Here is a 20,648-nt window from a genome sequence, read left to right on the forward strand (position 1 = left end):
GACTACAGTAGTCAGGCGCCTCGTGGAGTGATATGTACCAGTACTGTGCTTCAACATACTGAACTGAAAAAGTGAGTGTATTGTTCTGTATTTTATGTGTTAAACCTGAACAATGTTGAGAGCTATTGTTAATGAGTTGAATAAAGTTTGACTTATCAGACTATTTTGTTTCGCTTAATGGGTCTTAATAATAAGAAGAAGAATAAAAAACCGGTGCTCCTTATGTATGAAAATAGAGCCAGTCATACCCATTCATTGATAGTGTGCCTTATAATCCGGTGCGCCTTATAGTCCGAAAAATACGGTACATTCTTCAATTACCCATATTCAATTACAATTCAGTTACGATTACAGTGACCGGCTTTTTTCCCCATTCACAATTACATTCTGATTATTATTTTTCCACTGAAAGTCAGTTCTCAATTACTGAAGTTCAGTTACAATTAATCACAATTACAGAGGTGGAAATTAATAACCCCATAAAACTTAACCTTCCTCTTGTGTTAGCTTTCTATTAGCATCTCTGTTATAATGGGTCTGTTTTGACCCACGTCGTTAATCAAAATGAAAAATATCCACAAAAATATATAAGCTATCGTCTAATTTGTTTTTCATCCCAAGTTTTGCGGGTTTTTTTTTTTATGCGTACTTTAATGAGTACAGACAACATAAGCCATGGGTTTCTTACAAAATTATTTAAAATAAGTAAATTAAAAGCTAAATCTGCTGAGGCAGATGCTGTAGGCTGAACTAAGGAATAAAATATAGGAGGGGGGAGGGGCCTCATCCCCAAAGCGGAGCCTCGTCCCCTCGGGCAAAACGGCAGGAAAAGGGCTGCTGGCAGGAGATTTAAAGATTACTCAAAAATACGTGAATCAATCTGAGCAACACTGGAGGTATGTTTTTCAGGAGAGAATGACACACTAACATATAAAGCTTAAAAAGGTGATTTTTAAATATAATTATGCCATAATTGTAATTAATTGTGAATTACGCAACTACAATTATAATTGACCCCAACCCTGGGCTTAGGATAAAATTGTATCCGTCAGCTCAGTCACAGCCGTATTCAGACTAAATACGTGTTAATGATTGTTGTCATTAAACTAAATTGGAGTTGTTTTGTTTCATTTAAAGATAATTGAAAGGGCGACAGTGCATTAGGGTTTGTTAACAAGCTCTGGTCCCAATGGGCCGAGTGCTCTCCTCCTCTCTAAATTTGAGCTCATAGTTTGCTGTTGTCTTTTTTTTTTAGGTTTATTCAGCAGATATCCAGAGGAGGACTACGAGTCTTTTCCTCTGCCAGAATCGGTTCCACTCTTCTGCCTTCCCATGGGGGCCAACATCGAATGTTGGCCGGCAAACACCAAATACTCCCTCCCTGTTTTCTCCACATTTGTCCTCACAGGAGCCTCTGGAGAGAAGGTAGGACAGACGAACATACAAACTCAACTGTCCATTAGCTGTAAATCCTTCAGATGACGCATTCCTCGTTCTCTCTATCGGTATTACTCCACACATAGAAAAAGTGGGTCACCCTTGTTGTTTTTGTCTCCTGAATGCTTTGCAGATTACTTTTTTAGAGCAGGTGTTTGGATGGATACACTTCAATAACATGTAAACGGCATGTATGTTCCCTTTGCAAAATACGCTAAATACAATGACTGATGCTCCATTGAATCGAAAATTGCTGGAAACTGCATTGGTCAGACATGACAGCACAGATGCTGCAGATTGATGAGAATGCCTCCTCCACATCCGACTGGTGCTTTGTTGAATTTAGATCAAACATGGGTAACTGGTGACCTGTGTGCCACATGCATCTGGCTGCCTACTTTTGTGCAGCCCCCAGTAAGAAATACGCAAAAATAATTTCAGAAACACACAAAATGACAGAAAAACATAAGAAATGACAATGTCAATGACAATATGACACTAAATAACTTCAACAACACAGAAAACAAAAACCAAAATTTATATGACTGTAAAATATACAAAATGACTCTAAAAACACTAAAAAGGCCGAGAAAATTACACAAAGATTAGCTCAGAACCCTGCATTTGGTTCCATATCTGGCCAATTTATTTGGATCCAAATTTTCTGCAAATAAATTGATATTTAGAGATTGCGCAAGACACTTGAAAATTGCTCTATACTATAACATATCGAGCCAAAAAAGAAAAAACATGTTAGAAAATTTGTGGTTTTGTTGACATCACAAAATCACTGATCTGCTTCCCTAGATAGTCTGCTTGATTAGAGGCATTACATAATGCTTTGGTGGAATCTCTGAACTTTTCTTTTTCATAAAGTTATGTATGTAAAGTAATGTATATGTAATTAGTTCATTTACAGGAAAATTTGAGCAGCTTGTGCAACCTCTAAAACATCTCTTTTTTTCTTCCAAATTTTTTCCTAAATCATCTTCTAGATGCCAAAACCTAATATAGGGTTATCTGAAACTTAATTTTTTTCCATGCTTTGATGGACCACCCTAATAAATGTACATAATGGTAAAAAAGGCACACAAATGACAACAAATACACAAAAGCAAATGAACCTTTGATCATGCATTAATGCACTAATTGGTCATTATTTAATAACCGGATCAGACGATCATATTTTTGTGGCCCTCACAGTGATGAAAGTTGTCTATTTCTCATTTAGATCATGTGACTGTGGAGGTGTCATCATGTTTAGGAAAGTGGTTCAGGATGGTCAGAGCTTTGTGAGCGTAGAATCAGACAACATACACAGTGGTCATAAATATTTAGATAAAAATAGTCTGCCGCACTATACAGTTCAGACGAGCTCCAACACAACATCCTGAGTCACTATTTAATGTCTGCCTGTCAGGTCCGTTAGCATTTCTGTATCTTTTTTTTAGCTTTGGTGAGCCTGTGTGAAGGGTAACCTTTGTTTTCTGTTCTTATCAGACAGTAGTGACATTTCCTGGGGGGGCTTTGGCCATGTAGTGCATCAGCTTCAAGGTTCAACATGTGGTTTAGTCAAAGATCATCATCTGCAAGTGGTTATTTTAGTGACTGTTGCCCTTTTGGTCATCTCAAACCAGGCTGGACATTCTCGTTTGACATTTTGGCATCAATACAACTTTTAAGTCATTATTATTAGTAAAATATGGTAAGCAAAGTGATTTAGAATTATTCCCTATTAACGTATTCACATACTTTGGTTGGTCATCTTTTATTCATTATACATCTAAATAAATTGCATTAAGAGCAATAAAAATGCAACAATTACAAATGTGCAACATGTTATATATAGAATAAATACTGAAGTGTGGAGTAAAACTGAATGTCCATGTTAGCATGTGCACGTAGCATGACCACAAGTCTGATTACCTTACCCACTCCTTGATTAATCCACAAAGTGGAGCGTGGGATCAAAACATGTTTGCTTGTTCCAAATGGAACTTCTGGCTATAAAAAGTCTCGAAAAAAAAGAAGTTTGTCAAAAACTAAGATGCAACAACTGCCACAAGCATCTGGCAACATCGTTATTAGAGTAGTCCATTAAAACATGGTAAAAAAACAAAGTTTCATATAACCTCGATCAGAACTTTACATTAGGTTTTGGCATCTGGAAGATAATTTAGGAAAAAATTTGGAAGAGGAGTTGTTTTATTTTAGTTTATCTTGTAATTCCGTGGACAATCCAGTTTTACAATAAAAGGAGCAGCGTTAGCCGTTGCGGCTAATGTCCAGCTGCAGTCCCTAGCCAGTTGTGAATTGGCAACCTAAAGTGCATAATTAAAACAATAAAATACAATAAATGACATTACATTTGTGAGGCATACAGTCTTAGAGGTTGAATAAGCTGCTCAAAGTTTTCTGAAAATTGACTAATTACATCTACAATATATATATAACATTATGGTAAAGGAAAAAGTTCAGAGATTCCACCAAAGCGTTGTGATGCCCTTAATCGAGCAGATTATGAAAGGAAGCAGATCAGTGATTTTTTCACCAACAATACGAAACTTTGGATCCGCCACAAACATTCTTAAGAACCTCTATATATTAATTCACTTCTATCAAATCTGGAGGGTTTTAATCTAGAGAATCTAAAAAAAAAAAAAAAAAAGGTTTTGACCACCCTAATCGTCATGTGATTTTCATGCATGATAACGCTCGTCCATACAGTCAGGAACACTGAGAACTGTCAGACCACCTACACAACTTCCCACTGTTAGACTGACACATGTGATCCAGAACACTGTTTCTTTTTAGGCTCAGCACTGCCCTTGTTTGAAATGTCAATTCTGGAATTGTATATATAATTTTATTGATATGGGTAAATTTAATCACACTATTATGGAAATGTTTCTATGTTGTATCTTTATTGCTTCATTACATTTCAACAAAAGTAATGACGGCAACAACACCCAAGCTTCCAGATCAAACAGTCTGCGCTCTGACGTGATGATGTGTGGGCTTGAAAGAACGTTTGTTGGAACAGGATCAATGTTGACACACATTTGTAATTTAAGTGGTGAAACTCCATCCTGTCTAAAAACAAGAGAAAACCCATTGAACTTTGATCACACAAAGCTTTTTAAAACCAGTTCACTGCAGCAGAGTCATCTGCTTCCAAGCACTGCTGAGTCGGGGATTTGTGTGCGCAGGTGGGTGTCCCCGTTAGTCTGTGTCTGTGTGTAGGAATATAGGTGAAGTGAGGACACCATCAGCTCATATATCTTTTATTTTGTTCAAGGTCAGAGGGAATCTTTGCTGGATTGCAAACTTAATCTGAAAGTTGTGCTTGGGAGTTTGTGCACCGTTTAAGGAACTCAGTGATAATTTTTAATATCCTGCTTCTGATTAACTTAACAACATTGGTGCAAGGTTTCAGGGCATTGTGTAGACTATTTCCATCATATTCAGTGTGCAGGAAAACCTCCTTAAAAATGTTCAATTGCCATTCCATAGCAGGACATGCACAAGTACACACACATGTTTTTTCTCAACCTAACTCCCTGATAAAAATCTAATTGGTTGAGGCTAAGGTTAAAGCTGCAGTATGTAAGGTTTTTTTTTGGCTTCATTTGGTCAAAAATCCATAATCCCCTGAGTATATATTGTAACTCAAAGTGTTCTGATAGAAATCAGGACCTCTGCTCCTTCTCTTGGCCTTGTATATGAAGTTTAGAAATCCAGGAGCATGACAAACAGAGTGCTCCATGAGCTGTTTTGGGTGGTACTATTGGATGCCCTACTAAAGTCGGTGCGCGTTCACATCCTCTTTAGTAAAGTACAATGGCGGACATTCCAGCAGTAGAAGTCTCCATGCTGTCGTTAGGCATAACTGTTACACGATAAAGCGAGTGGGAAAAAAGACCGACGTGGAGAAGCAACAGTCTAAAGAACCAAACATACTCGGGGGGGGGGGGGGACAGACTCCCCAGAGGTTTGTGCCCATGCTCAGTCTGCCCAACGTACTTGTTACAGCCACAAAAAGGTAGACCGTAACTGAACAAAAAAAACAAAACAACTGAAGGACCTGAAGTCTGGATGTGGAATGATGTGGGTTTGACCGGCAGCAGGCATTACTGCAGCCGCCTGTTTGAGCTGTGTAGGAGGGGGAGGGGCTCACAGCAGCAGCTACTGCTGCTTTGGAGGACAGTAACAACAGAGTGATATGAGCATTCATGTTAGAGTCTCTAAAACATCAGAAAAGTCTCCACTAACACAAGATAAAGTCCCTACATCTGTCACTAGTCTTTATTAAGCAAAAAGTTGCTATGAGCTCCACAGTTGTGTGTGTTCATGAGGATACAGGTAAGGGACCATATGTTTTGAAACAGGGAAGGGAGGGGGGGATGTTGTTGTTTCTATACAAGTCTCACAATTCTACATACTGCAGCTTTAGGTCAGCAGTATCGGATTGTTGTATCGGTGATGCGTCCAATACCTGATACCAGTATTGTGACCGGTGCATCCCCTTGGTTTTTCTCGAAGATATGTGAGCTGTTAAGGTTCAGTAGACAAACTAAGGTCAGCTAAGGACTTAATACTGGGATAATTAACGTTGGTCCTGGAGGGCTGCAATCCTGCAGGTGTTTGAATGTCTCCCACTTGAATCAGCAATGTTTTTCCTCAGACAGCTGTTGATGTGATAGAGCCTGTAATGTGTTGGAGCAATGAGACATGTGGGATTGCAGTCCTTCAGGACTTGCTGTAATGGATTTATGTGGACAAACAAGAATTTTCTTTGGTCACATCTGCAGAGGACTCAGTGAAAACATTTCCTACTTTTCTTAGTTTTATGTGATTTTTAATTTTTATAATGTTAGATATTTTTTTCCTTATATCACATATATGTAGTGCAAATATTTAAGGCTTTGCTTCCCAACCTTTTTTATACTATGACCCCATTTTAATATCAGAATTACTTCTTTATCTTGTTTGTTATTCTGTATTAGGTCAATGTCGTGATGCCTAAACATTTTGTCCAACTACATTTCTTTCAGTTAAAAAAAAGTTTAAATGCATAAAAAGATACCAAATATGTTGCAACTCAGTTTAAATGTGCTCACTTTGTTTTTAAAAAGTGTCTGCCTGGCCATAAATGCTGTTAAAATGACTCCAAATCAATTAAAAAAATGTTCTACTATAAACCTTTATTAGTATTTCTATTTTTATTTCCATCATAATATTCATGCAAACCTTGCCCGATGATGTACATTTTATGAAATCATGATATCATGCAGTGAAATCCTTATACCTTATTGACCAAATATAGAGTAGCCAAGATTAGTGACAAGTTTTGCCAGTTTAGGTATTTTTTTTATTGCATTTTTTATTATTATTATTATTATTATTATTATTATTATTATTATTAATAATAACTAGATATATATTTTATGAAGTCAAAGTATAGAATACATTTGTTTAAGGAAAAAATATATTTTATTTATTTATTTATTTTTCTCAATTACCAGACATTTCAGGTGACCACATTTAAACTCCAGGCAACCCCACATGGGGTCCAAACCCCCAGGTTGAAAAACACAGGGTTAGAATATAATAGTTTTGTAGGATTGAGTTTAAGTGCTGATGATTCTTTTTTCCAGGTGTACGGTGCTGCCATTCAGTTCTACGAGCCGTTCCCTCCAGAATGCCTGACAGAGCAGCAGCGTTCCCAGCTGGGAATCCTGAGCCAGGATCAACACATGTGTCCTGCCTCCGACCAGACAGCTGCTGACACCAGCGACAGCACCATAGACACACACTCCGTCTACACTAATAAGTGCGTCTGCCTGCTCTCCCACTGGCCCTTCTTTGACGCTTTCCGGAAGTTCCTCACATTCCTGTATCGCTACTCAATCTCTGGCCCTCACGCTCTGCCTATTGAAAAGTAAGTTCTGTCGTGTCGGCAGAATATTTTTGATTGATTGATTGTGTTTATTTTGAATATGTAAAATGATAAAAGAACAACAGTTTAGAAAACATAAAATGAAAAATGTTGAATTACAACTGTAGAAATAGACAATTGTTATCATCCATCAACACTTATACTTCTCAACTTACATGAGAGAAAGGGAGTAGGATGAAGTGTAAACTTATTTAATCCTAACTATTTAATCATTACCAATTTAGGTTTTTTTTTAAGTAAAACTAATAATTCAATTAATAACCCATATACAGTATCATTAAACAATCTACATACTCAGAAATAGCCCTTAGCTAATCATCAAAACGGAACAAAACAACAAAAAACAACTGGTGATTAGTGATCAGATTCATTCCTGTACCTTGTGAAAATAATTTATTTCTACCTGTTTTCAAACTGAATTATGTTTGAACATTGTTTTAGCTCCACACTCATCCCTCGCAAATTTTTTTTACAGTGCAATTTTTGATGCACTTTTTTTTTTACAGCGTATGAACGCGCATTTAGTTCTACGCTCTGATTGGCTAATGCTGCGTTCACCCACCAGCAACAACACCTGCTGAAGCGAGGAGCTGCACTCCTTTTTCTCCTCTCATAAACATAAACCACCAGTGAAAAAAGCCGGTGTGATTAGCGGCTAATGCTATCTTACCACAGTGCTACAGAGAGAACTTTTACCTGCTACTACCACCTCCTCGCTGATTCTCCTCCACGTTTAATCCTTCCTAGTCCGGTCCCGGTTCTAAAGGCCATGTCCTGCAGCTCCAGGTGGTCACACACAGCTTCTACTCCATGGTTGAATGGGTGAACAGACCAGTGTCCATGTTGATGGCCTGACATCATCATCAACAAAGACTCTGATTGCATTCGGCGTCAATGTCTGATTGCTAGCAGTGTGACTCTGAAGTGCTGTATGTTTGAAAACAGGTTTATGTTTTAAAATCTACGAAGGTTTGATTTTTGAGAGTGTTTAAACAAGAGAGAAATGTGTTAATTCTTGTCTGAGAAAATTGTATAAAGTGTGTGGTGAGGGGTTTTACAGCCTTAAAAGCTGACTACTTCGTGGATTTTGCCTATTGCGGGTTATTTTTAGAAAGTAACCCCCGCGATAAACGAGGGACTACTGTGTCTCGATATAGGCGATATTGTCGTTTTCTATATGGCCAAAATAGAAAACTCGATATATCTTGAATCACTATATATTGCCCAGCCCTAATGGCAAGACTAGTGAACAATAGAGAATGTGTGTATAGTGAATCGTGATCCAGAATGTGTTTTGCTTTGGTGAGGACTGAAATGCTTCTAAACAGTTTGGTTTAGACGTGTTTTATGTGAGACTTCCAGTCATAACACCACAAAATGTTCGACTTTACTAATGTGTGCGTTCTTCATCCTTCCAACCCTGCTGAATATTTACTATTACTTTCCTCTTTTCAGGCACATTTCTCATTTCATGCACAAAGTTCCCTTCCCTTCCTCTCAGAGGCCTCGCATCCTGGTGCAGGTGTGCTTTTCACATTTTCTCTGGTTGTGTCCTCCATAATGAATAAATGTTTTAATGATGCATTGGGTTTTTTTGTGTGTGTGTGTCATTTTTATCTACCTCTGTGTGTTTTTTTCACTGCAGCTTTCCCCTCACGACAGCCTGATGCTGAGTCAGCCGGTGTCGTCTCCTTTGCCTCTCAGGTTAGTGCAGCAGCAGCCGCTCACACTCTCAGTAGGTCAGAATAGTGACATAAATGAATGGAGACTAGTACAGTGCCCGTCGGAAGTATGTATTCATATGGGAGCTTAAGTAGACTTGTCAATTTTGGCCAAATGAGCATGTGTTTGAAGGTTGGATGTACAAAAAGGTGTACATACTCTGTACTCTGTAGTGTTATAAAGGGGTATAATTGTAGGTGCAAAGTAAATTAGCGTGTGCGTTTTCCGTGGTTTCATTCTATGAGACATGCGCATGATAAATGTTTGTTTTTTTTACTCATTTATATACATATTTTTTTATTTGGTGTATTTTTATGTAATGTTGGTTTTTTGTCATTATGTGTATTTTCGTATTTTTCTGTTGTCTTTTTGTGCATCTTTTTTAGTGTAGTTTAATTTTGTGCATTTGTGTTGTCATTTTGTGTATTATTTGTATAAATATTTAGTTTTTGTGTATTTTCAGTCATTTTTATAGTTTTGTTGTTTGTTGTATTTTTCTGTAATATATGTTTTTTGGAGTCATTTTGTGTGTTTCTGGAGCCTTTTTTGTATTTTTTGTGCATTTCTGTTGTCATTTTGTGTACTTTTTGTATAAATATTTAGTTTTTTGTTTTATTTTCCTCATTTAGTATATTTTTATTATGAATATTATGTGCTTGTGTGTGCGTATGCCTAACTACCTGTCATTACCATTTTGTTTCATTTTATTTACTCATGATTTAGTGTTTTTTTTTAATTATCTTGACTTTTTTCTTTTTTAATTGTTTTACACCTAAATGTGGAAGTTAGGTTATCATTTCCAAAGCTTTTTGAGTATTTTAATCATGTCCTTTTTGGATAAAAAATAAATAAATTAAGAAAAATAAGTTTAAAGTATATGTATGGAACATTTTTTATTTCGTCTTTGTAATAGTCTTATTTTTTAATTCATAATATTTCACCATTTGTTAATTAGTTAAACAGCTCCTTTAGTTGCATCAAAAGTCCTTTTCTGATCAATATTTTGTCATCTGCTCGCACTTGCTTTATTTTGTCTCGACTCACAGTTTGCCTTGACAGCCATTTGCTAATGACATTTCAAACCGTGGAAATTGGAAGCTTTGATTTCTTTTTTTTTTAGCCTGTCAAGATTTAGGAGCATCAATTAGCATCATTTGCACATTCCCAGACGATTACGTCAAGAAACTTGCAGTCGTAAAATATTTTCACGATGTTAAACCAGACAAAAAGACATGCACTGATTATCAATTACTTATAAATAAATTGGACTGCTTGGTGAGTAAGCTTAGCATCTTTTTTCAAATGCTAAACCATTTGCTCACACAAATCTGTGGTTAGAAAATCAAGCAGATGTTTTTTATCTTTATTGTTATTATGATAATAGTAAAGCAATGTTTTTTCATTGACATACAGTATATATATATATATATATATTTTTGGGATATTATTTATTTTGTGCTGGCATTAACAAATGTAAATGTTGCATTCTTGTACTTTGTGCAGTGGAGGACGATTTTCTACGTTGCTCCAGAACCTCGGACCAGAAAACGCAGTCACTCTGCTTGTTTTTGCCGTCACTGAACATAAGATCCTGGTTCATTCGCTACGGCCGGCCGTACTTACCAGCGTTACTGAGGCTCTGGTGTCTGTGAGTGGTTCCATTTAATATATCCTGTACACTCTGACAGGTGTGTGTGTGGTAGGTGCATTACGTTGCTTGGGTTATGTATGCATCAGGCACCAGAGAGACGAGCACTAAAGCAGAAGTGGGAATTTATTCAAAATAAAACTGCACATAATTTTTAAAACGTTTATTTTTTTTCTTTGCGGCCTGGCACCAAATGTTCCACGGAGTGGTACCTGTGGTTAGGGACAAAAGCATGACCTCGAGTGTGATATTGCTTTTACACAACAGTTCTACAAGAACATTTTATTAGTCAACAGTATTAGGCCACGAGAGATTATAATTCTTTTTTATCTCAACATTTATTTGGCTCCGCCAAAACAAATAGGTCCCCAACTTGAAGGGAAACAAGCCTGTTGCCAGGCAACACACAAACATTTTCCAACGGGTATCAGAACACCTGAACAGTGGAGTGATAATGTCTGTAAAAAGTCCCAGTGCTATTATTACTCTTTATCAACACTCATCAAATGTCTCTTGTCCAATCAAATGACTTCGTTGGAACTTACTAATTTTATACTGATATTTAATATTTTTTTGGAAAAAAATTCTCAAAAATTGAATATTATTGTATTCTTTTGTAAAATGACATTAAAGATTTTTCATATTTTTGCTAAACTAAAACATTTTTACCATTAATTTTTTGGGGGTTTAGGTAATGAATCAATTGTTAGTAAAACTTTACAACATTTACAATACATCATGTATCATTGTCATTATATATATGTATATATATATCTGTATATGTAAGATGTGCTAAAATAAATTTGTAATTTAATTTTGAGAAATGTCAAAATTAGTTTGCTAGTGTTCATTGTGGGTTCATGGGTTAACCTGTGCAGCAGTGGGTGATAATTACTTTGAATGCTCCTCCTCGTTACTTTTAAAGACTATCTGTTCAGTAACGCTGCAGTTTTCAAGCAAGGACTAGTTGGATTCGGATTAGCGCCATAAATTTATGGTCTAGTTTACATCCTGCAGCAAAAAAACCCTTTTTGATTGTTTGTAGCAGACGATGGTGTGTTCTTCATGATTTATTTCGCATTCTAAATTATATAATCCTCATTTGTTTGGCTACAAATTCTTTCTACTCACCTTATTGTTTGTTTGTTGTATACGTGAGGTTGTGCAGCTCCTTCATTACTAGTAGCGTGGTTTGGTGTTTTTGTCTTTCCTGTAGCATGAAGAATGTTGAGGCAATGTAATTACAAGGACTGATAATGAAACTTGAGCCTTGTGCTTGCTTTTGTCCAGTGTACCAGCACAAGACTTAATTAAGATGACATGAATCAGTTCTGTGTGTTGGAGAATTACACTGCTTTAATTCTAGTTTTTAATTGCTTTGAAACCACTTTGATAACCTGTAAATGTCATCGCTTTCTCTTTGTGATCAAACCGCTCGTCCCTTTCCTCACCCTCTTCCATAGATGATCTTTCCGTTCCACTGGCCGTGTCCGTATATCCCCCTCTGCCCGCTGGCGCTGGCTGATGTCCTGAGTGCTCCATGTCCGTTCATCGTAGGGGTTGACTCTCGCTACTTTGATCTTTACGACCCTCCGCCGGACGTCAACTGCGTGGATTTGGACACAAACACCATTTTCCAGTGAGCATCACTCCTAAGACCTCCTCACAGATGAGTTTATTTAACCAAGCTTCTGATGTTAGGAATAAAAACCAATTCAGCAAACCACAGCTTTCAGTCTGTCACAGCAGTTCACGTGATTTCGAGCAAACACTCTGAGCCCAACGCCGTCGGGGTGGTCCGACTTTGCCGCTCAGACCGCTGTTAATGTTGGTTTTGGCTACCTCCTTCCTCCAGAGCTCAGATGCTAACTTTTCTTTTCCAGCACTGAAGATAAGAAAGCGCTCACATGGAAGCTCCTGCCAAAGAAAGCCTGTAAAAACCTGATGAATGTGCTGAGCAGCCTCTACCAGCAGCTGGTGGAAGGTGAGTGCTGAGCTGCACAAATATAAACCCAGTTTCATGGCTTCAGTCAAATTTCTCTTCTTTGTTCTTCGCTCTCTTCTTTTAAAAAACATTTATTACTACCAGGGTTGGGGTCATTTATTTTTTTCAATTAAAATTACATTTTCAATTAACCATGTTCATTTACAACTCAATTGTGATTACGGTGACCTGCAGTTTTTCCAATTGAAATTATTATTTTTCTCCTGAAAGTCAATTACAAATACGTTCTCAATTAGTAAAAATAAATTATTCACAATTACTTTTTTCTGTAAAAACCCCATAAAATGTAACCACCTTCTTATGTTAGCTTTCTGTTAGCATCTCTTATGATAAGGAGTCAGTTTTGACCAATGTCTTAAATCAGCTGTAAAATACAATAAAAAATATTATCTGTCATCCAATTAGTTTTTTTTTTATCTGTTGGTTACCTTGTTAGGCTTCCTTATCCATGAAAATATTGGTATTATTGTTTTTGGTGTGGGCGTCTGAGCCTTTTTTCTGTAAGTATACCCCTTGATTTTTTTTTTCGTCAAATATTAGTTTTACCAGTAAAAAAATCCCAACCCTGATTACTACTGTTTGTTCAATTTTTTTATGTTGTGTCCTAATGAGCTAGTTACATCACACATGAGGGACAGCTGCTAAGCTGCTGTGCTGTTCATGTGCAGGTCAGCAGCGTCCCGACGGGCTGCTGGAGATGAACATGAGCGATTCATCCGAGCTGAGCTGTGGAAAGAGTCTCCACACGCTGGAGCTGGAGATCCAGGAGGCATTCCTGCGCTTCATGGCCGCCATCTTGAAAGGCTACCGCTCGTTCCTGCGTCCGATCACCCAAGCACCGTCTGAAAAAGCTACGGACGCCAGCTCGCTTTTTGACCTCCAAGGTATTAGCAGGACTCTTCCTCTCTCTTACATACAAAGCTGCAGTGTTTCAACCCAGCTGTGCTTTTCCCAGCTCACACAGAACGATCAGAAATCATCTACAGAATATCCCTTTAGTGCCTTTAGAACAACTGTTCATTCATAGAGTTCCCATGACTGCACACGCTTTGCTGTGGAGCTAAAAAGGACCAGTTAGCAAAAAACACAAATCAGTTACCATTACTACCAGGGGTGTACAGAGTACGGATACAGTATATCCTACTCAAGTAGAAGTACTGTTACTTGATTAAAAGTTATACATAGAATACTCAAGTACAAGTAAAAAGTAGCCCAATTAAATAGTACTTTCACCCCTTGCATACAGTTAACATCTCATGTATAAACCTAAAAAGGAAGATCTTGCACAATTCATTAATTTATTTTCCTCAAAGTCATCTGTATGAAATAAAAGGATTGTCAAAATGTACAATTCTTAAAAAAAATTTGATTGTTGTTTAGTATGTTTGTTGATCATTTCAAAACAAAAAATTATAATTTACTCAGTAACGGTTGGGTGTAGAAATGTAACGAATTACTTTACTTCTTTTAAAACAGACTTAAGCACAAGTAAAATCACTGATTTAAAAGTGTACTCAAAAAATGTACAAGTACCTATCAAAGCAACTCAATTACAGTAACGTGAATACTTGTGATCTGTTACTTTCACCGCTGATTACTAGTCACTTCCCAAAAACTACGTAACTAAAAGAAGGATTATGTTACTTTAGAAATAAATTAATAACTTTCCTACATTTCTGTTCAACCTGACAGTTTTTTTCCCCCCATTCTTTTATTTAGCACATAATTCAAAGAACGCAATCAATAAAAAAAAAAAAAAGATTGTGCAGGAATAGGCAAAAAGGCCACAGGGGCTTAATCCCTTTATTCACATCACATCGTTACACGTTTTATGTTTCATCTGCCAGAGAGCCACCCAGTGCTGTGTAAAAGTAGGAAGTGGTGCCACAGGCTGTTTAATTTTTTATTCCACCTAAAGCCAGACCGGACACATCACACCACACCAGAGCGTCCCAGTCCAAGCGTGATAACCGTGTTTATTTCCATCCATCCTTCATTGCATCCACCTGTTAAGCCGATATAGACTTCAATTACTCAATACACCAAAAAGGTTAAATGAAGGATTTGTTCTTTTCCTGTCCTTTTGTTCTGCTTACACATTACTGCTTCCATCACTCTGTGTAAGGCTGTTACAAATACCACCTGCCAATGGGACCTACTAAATAAAACAAAAACAAGCACTGTAAACCTCTCTAGTTTTGATAAATTAGATTGCGTGTACTTCATTAATGTGTTCACATTTCTTCCTTCCAAATTTTTGCACCCCACAGCTTATCCGCCCACATTATATATTCATCAAAAAAATTAAATTTATTGATTATTTTACATGCTGTAAATGAGCCAAAAGAGGCTAGTTTTCATCTGGTGTCCTTGGCCAGATTTTAAAAGGCAACCTAGAATGTAAAAGGTATTCAATACAGAGAGAATACGACATTAACAAGTATGACAAATAATTGCAATCTAATCTTACGTTAATCTCCCTCTCACTCATGTTGACAAGAAAGTTGTAATTTCAAGTGTTCAACCCTGATCTGAAAGGTTTAGTTTCATATTCAAGGATCAGAAAAACCAAGGATTTAACCAGCATAACCAGTTACATAGATAGCTTTACTTCCTCAGATCCTCAACTTGGATCCATGGCCAGAACAATATTGAAGCTGGTGTCAAACTACAAGCCCCTTTTTCCATCAAAGAGTAGCATTTTTGTCACTGTTTTGACTGATCAGCATTAATAAGGGTTTTCATGATGAGTGAACCAATACTCTGTCTCCTGCTGCCCTCTAGGAACAGATGGAGCTGTTTAAAACATGAGCTTTCATAAGTGTCTGTCCCACCCTTGGAGATATATACACATAAATCTGTCGGAGTGGCAGGATTAGAGTTTGAGGTGGTGGAGGTTCAAGGCTGTATTCAGACTCAGGATTAGTCAGTCCGCATCACAGCTGCAGATAAAGCTCCTGAGTGCTGAGTGTGACCTTCACATCCATGAAGGCTGGTCCACGGCTCCAGATCATAGAGATGCTCCTCAGGGACAGAGCTGGAGCTTATGTCAAATCCTGTCACAGCTGCTCCACATTTCAAGCTATTCGAAGAGAAACTATAGAAGAATGTTACAATGGTGTGATTGAATTTTATTTATTTTTTTAAAAACTGGTTTATTTGTCATTTTTGAATCCATGATGCAGCTTAAACAGAGGAGCACTATCACACAAACAGCATTCACTAAAACAGTTATTTTAGTGTCAAAACATGATAGAAAGTAAATGTATTTGTATAGTGCATTTCATACAGAAGGCAATTCAATGTGCTTTGCATCTGAGGTTCCCAAAGTGAGGTACGGGTACCCCCAGGGGTACGCAAATTGTCATAGGGGTTACTTGAAAAAAAATAATAATAAAACAGCGTGACAACAGTGGAAACTAAAATATAAATAAATACAGCAGCAGCCAGGAGCCTCAATGCATTGCCACAAATTACACATTAGCCTCTGTAAGATTGCCCTCTAGTGGAGACAGAAAAACGATCTTATCAAAAAAGAGCAAATATGATGAGAGCTACATTTTTTTGTGCTAGCCAAACGTACGTGTTTGAAACTGGATTTTCAACTTTGGCAAAGCCAAACATTTCAGTTTTCAGTTCTGTGCATCCTTACTTTTTTTATCACTGAAAATGCCAGTAGGCTAAATAATTATATAAAGCAAACAAGTGATAATTCTGAATAAGATGTTTTCTTGTGTGCTTACAGATTATTATTATTTTATTATATATTATTCCTGAACAGGATAGGTCAAATTCAGGGACACATTTCACTGCAGGGCTACATTGTATCTGACATTACATTATGTTTTTTAAGTGTGCAGTAGTAGGGGTACATGGCTTCAGGTTAAATGTCTGAAGGGGTACGGGACTGTGCAAAGTTTGGGAACCACTGACGTACAGTATTATGCAGGCCTGTTTATTAAGCTAGTATCCATTTTGTTTATTCACCTGTAGCACAGTACAGGACTGTGAAAAGTTTGGGAATTAAAAACCTACAAGAATTTTAAAATCAGCAGTAAAAACAGTTATTTGCAGCATAACAACTAAAAGGCAATTCAATGTGCTTTACATGATTTAAAAAATGCAACAGAACAAATTAAACAGTTTAAAAATCAATACGAACCTTCAAATCAATAGCAAAAAAAATGAAATCAACAATAAAGTGATTAAAAATCTCCCTCTTAGTCATTTGCAGTAGAGAAAAAAAGTGTCTAACTTTGATTTAAAAATGTTCACAATGGATGCTGACTTCAGCTCTGCTGCAGTTCTTTGCAGCATAACAACTAAAAGCAGCGTCATCATGTGTTGTGCACTCTGGGCTCCACTCTGTGATCTGAGAGACCTGCTGGGTTCATATCTGACTAACATCTCACTGATGGATTCTGGACCAAACCATTTCAAACATTTATACACCAGCAGCAGAACTTTAAAGTCCAGTGTAAAGACTTTAAAACTGCACTAATGACCTAGGACCTCTTTGTTCTGGTTCAGACCCGAGCTGCAGCGTTCTGAACCAGCTGCAGCTGTTTGATGCTCTTTCATAGAGTTAGTAGAGCAAAGCAAAGCTCATGTCCTTTTGTGTTTGATTTGCGACAGTTGATAAATCAATTGAAAGCAGGAAATCGACTCGGGATCTCCTGCCTTACATGACATGTGGTCAGCGCCAAAGTCTGAATTCAAATATTTATCACCGGGAGGAAGTGTTTTCGGCGACGCCGTCTGTTCTGTGAGACAGCAGCCGTTCATCCTGCTCTCAGCCTCTCATCACCCAGTTAAACTGCTTTCAGATTCTATTAGCGAAGCTCTCCACTATGTTGTCAAACATCCCAAACTGGCCATTACGCTAATAAAACCGTGGCGTGCATTACCCTAACCCAGACAGATGGAGGTTGTAAATATATTGTGCAAAAAGCTTTCTGTCGTAAAGGTCTCACGGCTTCTGAGGAATTCCTGTAAATATTAGTTTTTTATTTACTGTAGCTAATTATAAATATATGATGAGTGAAATTATTAAAAAGTTTGCATCCCTAACAAGGAATAATTCTATCCTCAGGGTTCCTGAAGAGCCGCGACCGCTCGCACCAGAAGTTCTACTCTCTCATGACCAAGACACAGATGTTCATCCGCTTCATTGAGGAGTGCTCATTCGTCAGTGACAAAGACGCCAGCCTGGCCTTCTTCGATGACTGCGTGGACAAGGTGATATGATGCCGTTTATCCTTGACTTTATTTATTCCTCAGCAGGCGTTTCATTTCTTCCACACCCTTTGTTTTCTGCCAAAAACGTCTTGCTTGTCTGCTTTCTTTCTCCATTTCTGCCTCTATTTGCAAACAGCTCTACAATACAGAGCGGATTGCAGAGAAAGGAGGGAAGGTAAGACATTTGTACTAGACTTGTAATTAAAAAGGTGGGGGGTTGAATATTGGCTTGAAGGAAGCATTATTGCAATACTTGGAGATATTTCATCGTTAACCATTCCCAATCCCTACATACCATTCATGCTAATATCATTAACTGTTGCAAAAAAAGTTATATTTTTAAACTGGAAAAATCAAACAAAAATATCTATAAACCACTGGTTAGGCTTACTCACAGACCACTTAAATCTTGAAAAACGTACAGCCTCCATAAAGAACAATACCCATCATTTAAAAAAAACATTACCTCCGAGAATGATTCCTCTATATTCCTAAACATTTTATTGGGGAATACCATATATGAAGTGGAATGTATACTGACAAGGTTTCCCCGGATCCTTAAAAAGTCTTAAAAGGCATTAAATTCATAAATCTAAAAATAAGGCCTTAATTGTCATTAAAATGTCTTAAAGGGGACATATCATGCTAAATCCACTTTTTTAGCCCTTAAATGCATTTTGTTGTATATTTAGAGTGTTTAGAAGTACAGAAAAGTTCAAATTAGTCTCTTCAGGTTCTCCGTTGATATCTTTATATTCTGTTTAGGTCATATTTTTCAATCTGTTTTGATTTTTCTATTCTCTATTACGTTTTTCCTGCCTTACAATAATGTCACAGTATTTGCAGCGGAACTGCCAAATTAGGACATCGACTCCAGGCCCAACACAGGCCCAGCACAGGCCCAACAAGGATGCCGAAGTTACGAGAGGATAAGTCAAAATGTTCGGTTGTTAGATGTAGTAACCCACACGCTTCATTACACCGTCCCCCAGGATCAGAACCTTTTCGAAGTGCCTGGTTGAGTTTTATTTTCCACGGAAATGTACCCACATCTGTGGGTAAGGTCATTTTTGTGTGCGCGAAGCACTTCAAGGATGACTGCTTTTGCAACCACCGCCAGTATAAAGAAGGATTTGCCGAAAGACTTCGTCTGATTGAGGGTTCAATTCCTTCTATCTTTGGAGATGACGAACAGAGCACTTCGGTAAGCTGTAAATAACGCTAAAAAGTGTGATGATAAGACGTCCCTGTCATTGTTTTGTTAGCATTCATTGCTCGCTTCATTTTCATCTCGCTCTGCCGGCTCCAACTCTCGCTCGAACATGTAAGGCTGGATGGACAAGTCTTCCGTTGTTGACATTTTGTAAATAACGTGTGAATAAAAAGTTTCTGCGCCGCTAGATAATCGTATCTCTTCTATCAAACTACAAAAATGGCTGAACAGGGTGGAGTTGAACCGAGTGTCACCTCTGCAACCTGGAGGAAGGTCAATCCGAGTCCCTACATAAGAAGAAAGCGGCCTAACCACACTTCACCCAAGTTGTCCATTTTCCTTTTTAGCCTCCGCACTCGTCTGTGAGTGATGATGAGGATGATGATCACCTTAGCTGATTCCCTAAGCTTTGGATGTCAAATGTATTTAAGTTCAGGGGGTACATGTGGCATAGTTTGGTTTAAAAAAAAAAAAAAAAGTGCATTTTGACATTATTTTGCTGTAATGTTACCACTTTGACCTGTAAACAACAACGGTATATAAACCACCTAGAACAGAGGTGTTTTGATTTATTTATTTTGATCATTTGAATGACGACGTAAAAGCAGTTTAAAATAAAATAAGATAAATTAACATCAAGAAGTAACAACAAAACTGTATCTTGCATCTTCAAATTCTTACACATCTCAGTCTACATGAACGAAAAGGAGTATAAATGGTAAATGGACTTGATTTATATAGCGCTTTATCCCCACACTGAAGCAGTCCCAAAGCACTTTACATATCAGCTCATTCACCCAATCACTCTCACATTCACACACCAGTGGGGCAGGACTGCCATGCAAGGCGCTAGTCAACCACTGGGAGCAACTTAGTGTTCAGTGTCTTGCCCAAGGACACTTCGACACATAGTCAGGTACTGGGATCGAACCCCCAACCTCTCGATCAGAAGACGACCCTCTACCACCTGAGCCATGGTCGCCCGTGGCTCAGGAAAGAAATATAAACTTATCTAATCCTACCCTAACCATACTTTCTTTACAAAGAAATGTACCATACCCTGCAACTTCTTACTCCAAATAACGAGCGAGCACCTTGTGCTAAATATTTATCAGAATACCTCTGAAGAATCCTTTTTTATGCTCCTTTTTAAACAAAATTATACTCAGAATTATTTTAAATTCTCTATTCAGTCTGTTCCACAGTTTAACTCTTCAGATATTAATACAGAAGCTTTTCATTGTTGTACAAACACTGGGAACTTTTAGGATTGTTAAGCTCGGTGTCATATTTGGCACAAATTTTGTTTCACGTGAGCCAGGCTAAAATATTTAGATGTGCATTACTGCTTAAAATCACAAGAAATCTGCTGAAGAGTGAAGCATTAAGTTACACACAACTTATCTGTAAAATATTGTGTTCTTTC

General features: G+C 37.6%; 1 protein-coding gene across 13 annotated transcripts in view; it reads left to right on the plus strand.

Moving 5' to 3' along the window:
* The window catches only part of LOC114480571 (C-myc promoter-binding protein-like), a 105,325-nt gene that overhangs the window by 50,390 nt on the left and 34,287 nt on the right, over positions 1 to 20,648 (plus strand). For 9 of the 13 annotated variants that reach the window (XM_028474877.1, XM_028474827.1, XM_028474885.1 and 6 more), the window contains 10 exons: positions 1,256 to 1,425; positions 7,095 to 7,378; positions 8,852 to 8,918; positions 9,042 to 9,100; positions 10,622 to 10,766; positions 12,230 to 12,405; positions 12,650 to 12,750; positions 13,440 to 13,655; positions 17,864 to 18,009; positions 18,146 to 18,184. In XM_028474877.1, coding sequence (XP_028330678.1) covers positions 1,256 to 1,425; positions 7,095 to 7,378; positions 8,852 to 8,918; positions 9,042 to 9,100; positions 10,622 to 10,766; positions 12,230 to 12,405; positions 12,650 to 12,750; positions 13,440 to 13,655; positions 17,864 to 18,009; positions 18,146 to 18,184 — 1,403 coding nt within the window. The remainder of the gene's footprint in view (positions 1 to 1,255; positions 1,426 to 7,094; positions 7,379 to 8,851; positions 8,919 to 9,041; positions 9,101 to 10,621; positions 10,767 to 12,229; positions 12,406 to 12,649; positions 12,751 to 13,439; positions 13,656 to 17,863; positions 18,010 to 18,145; positions 18,185 to 20,648) is intronic. The other 4 variants (XM_028474893.1, XM_028474918.1, XM_028474909.1 and 1 more) reach the window with 1 other exon arrangement.

This window comes from Gouania willdenowi, chromosome 3 (assembly GCF_900634775.1).
Source record: "Gouania willdenowi chromosome 3, fGouWil2.1, whole genome shotgun sequence".
Lineage (NCBI taxonomy): Eukaryota > Metazoa > Chordata > Actinopteri > Blenniiformes > Gobiesocidae > Gouania > Gouania willdenowi.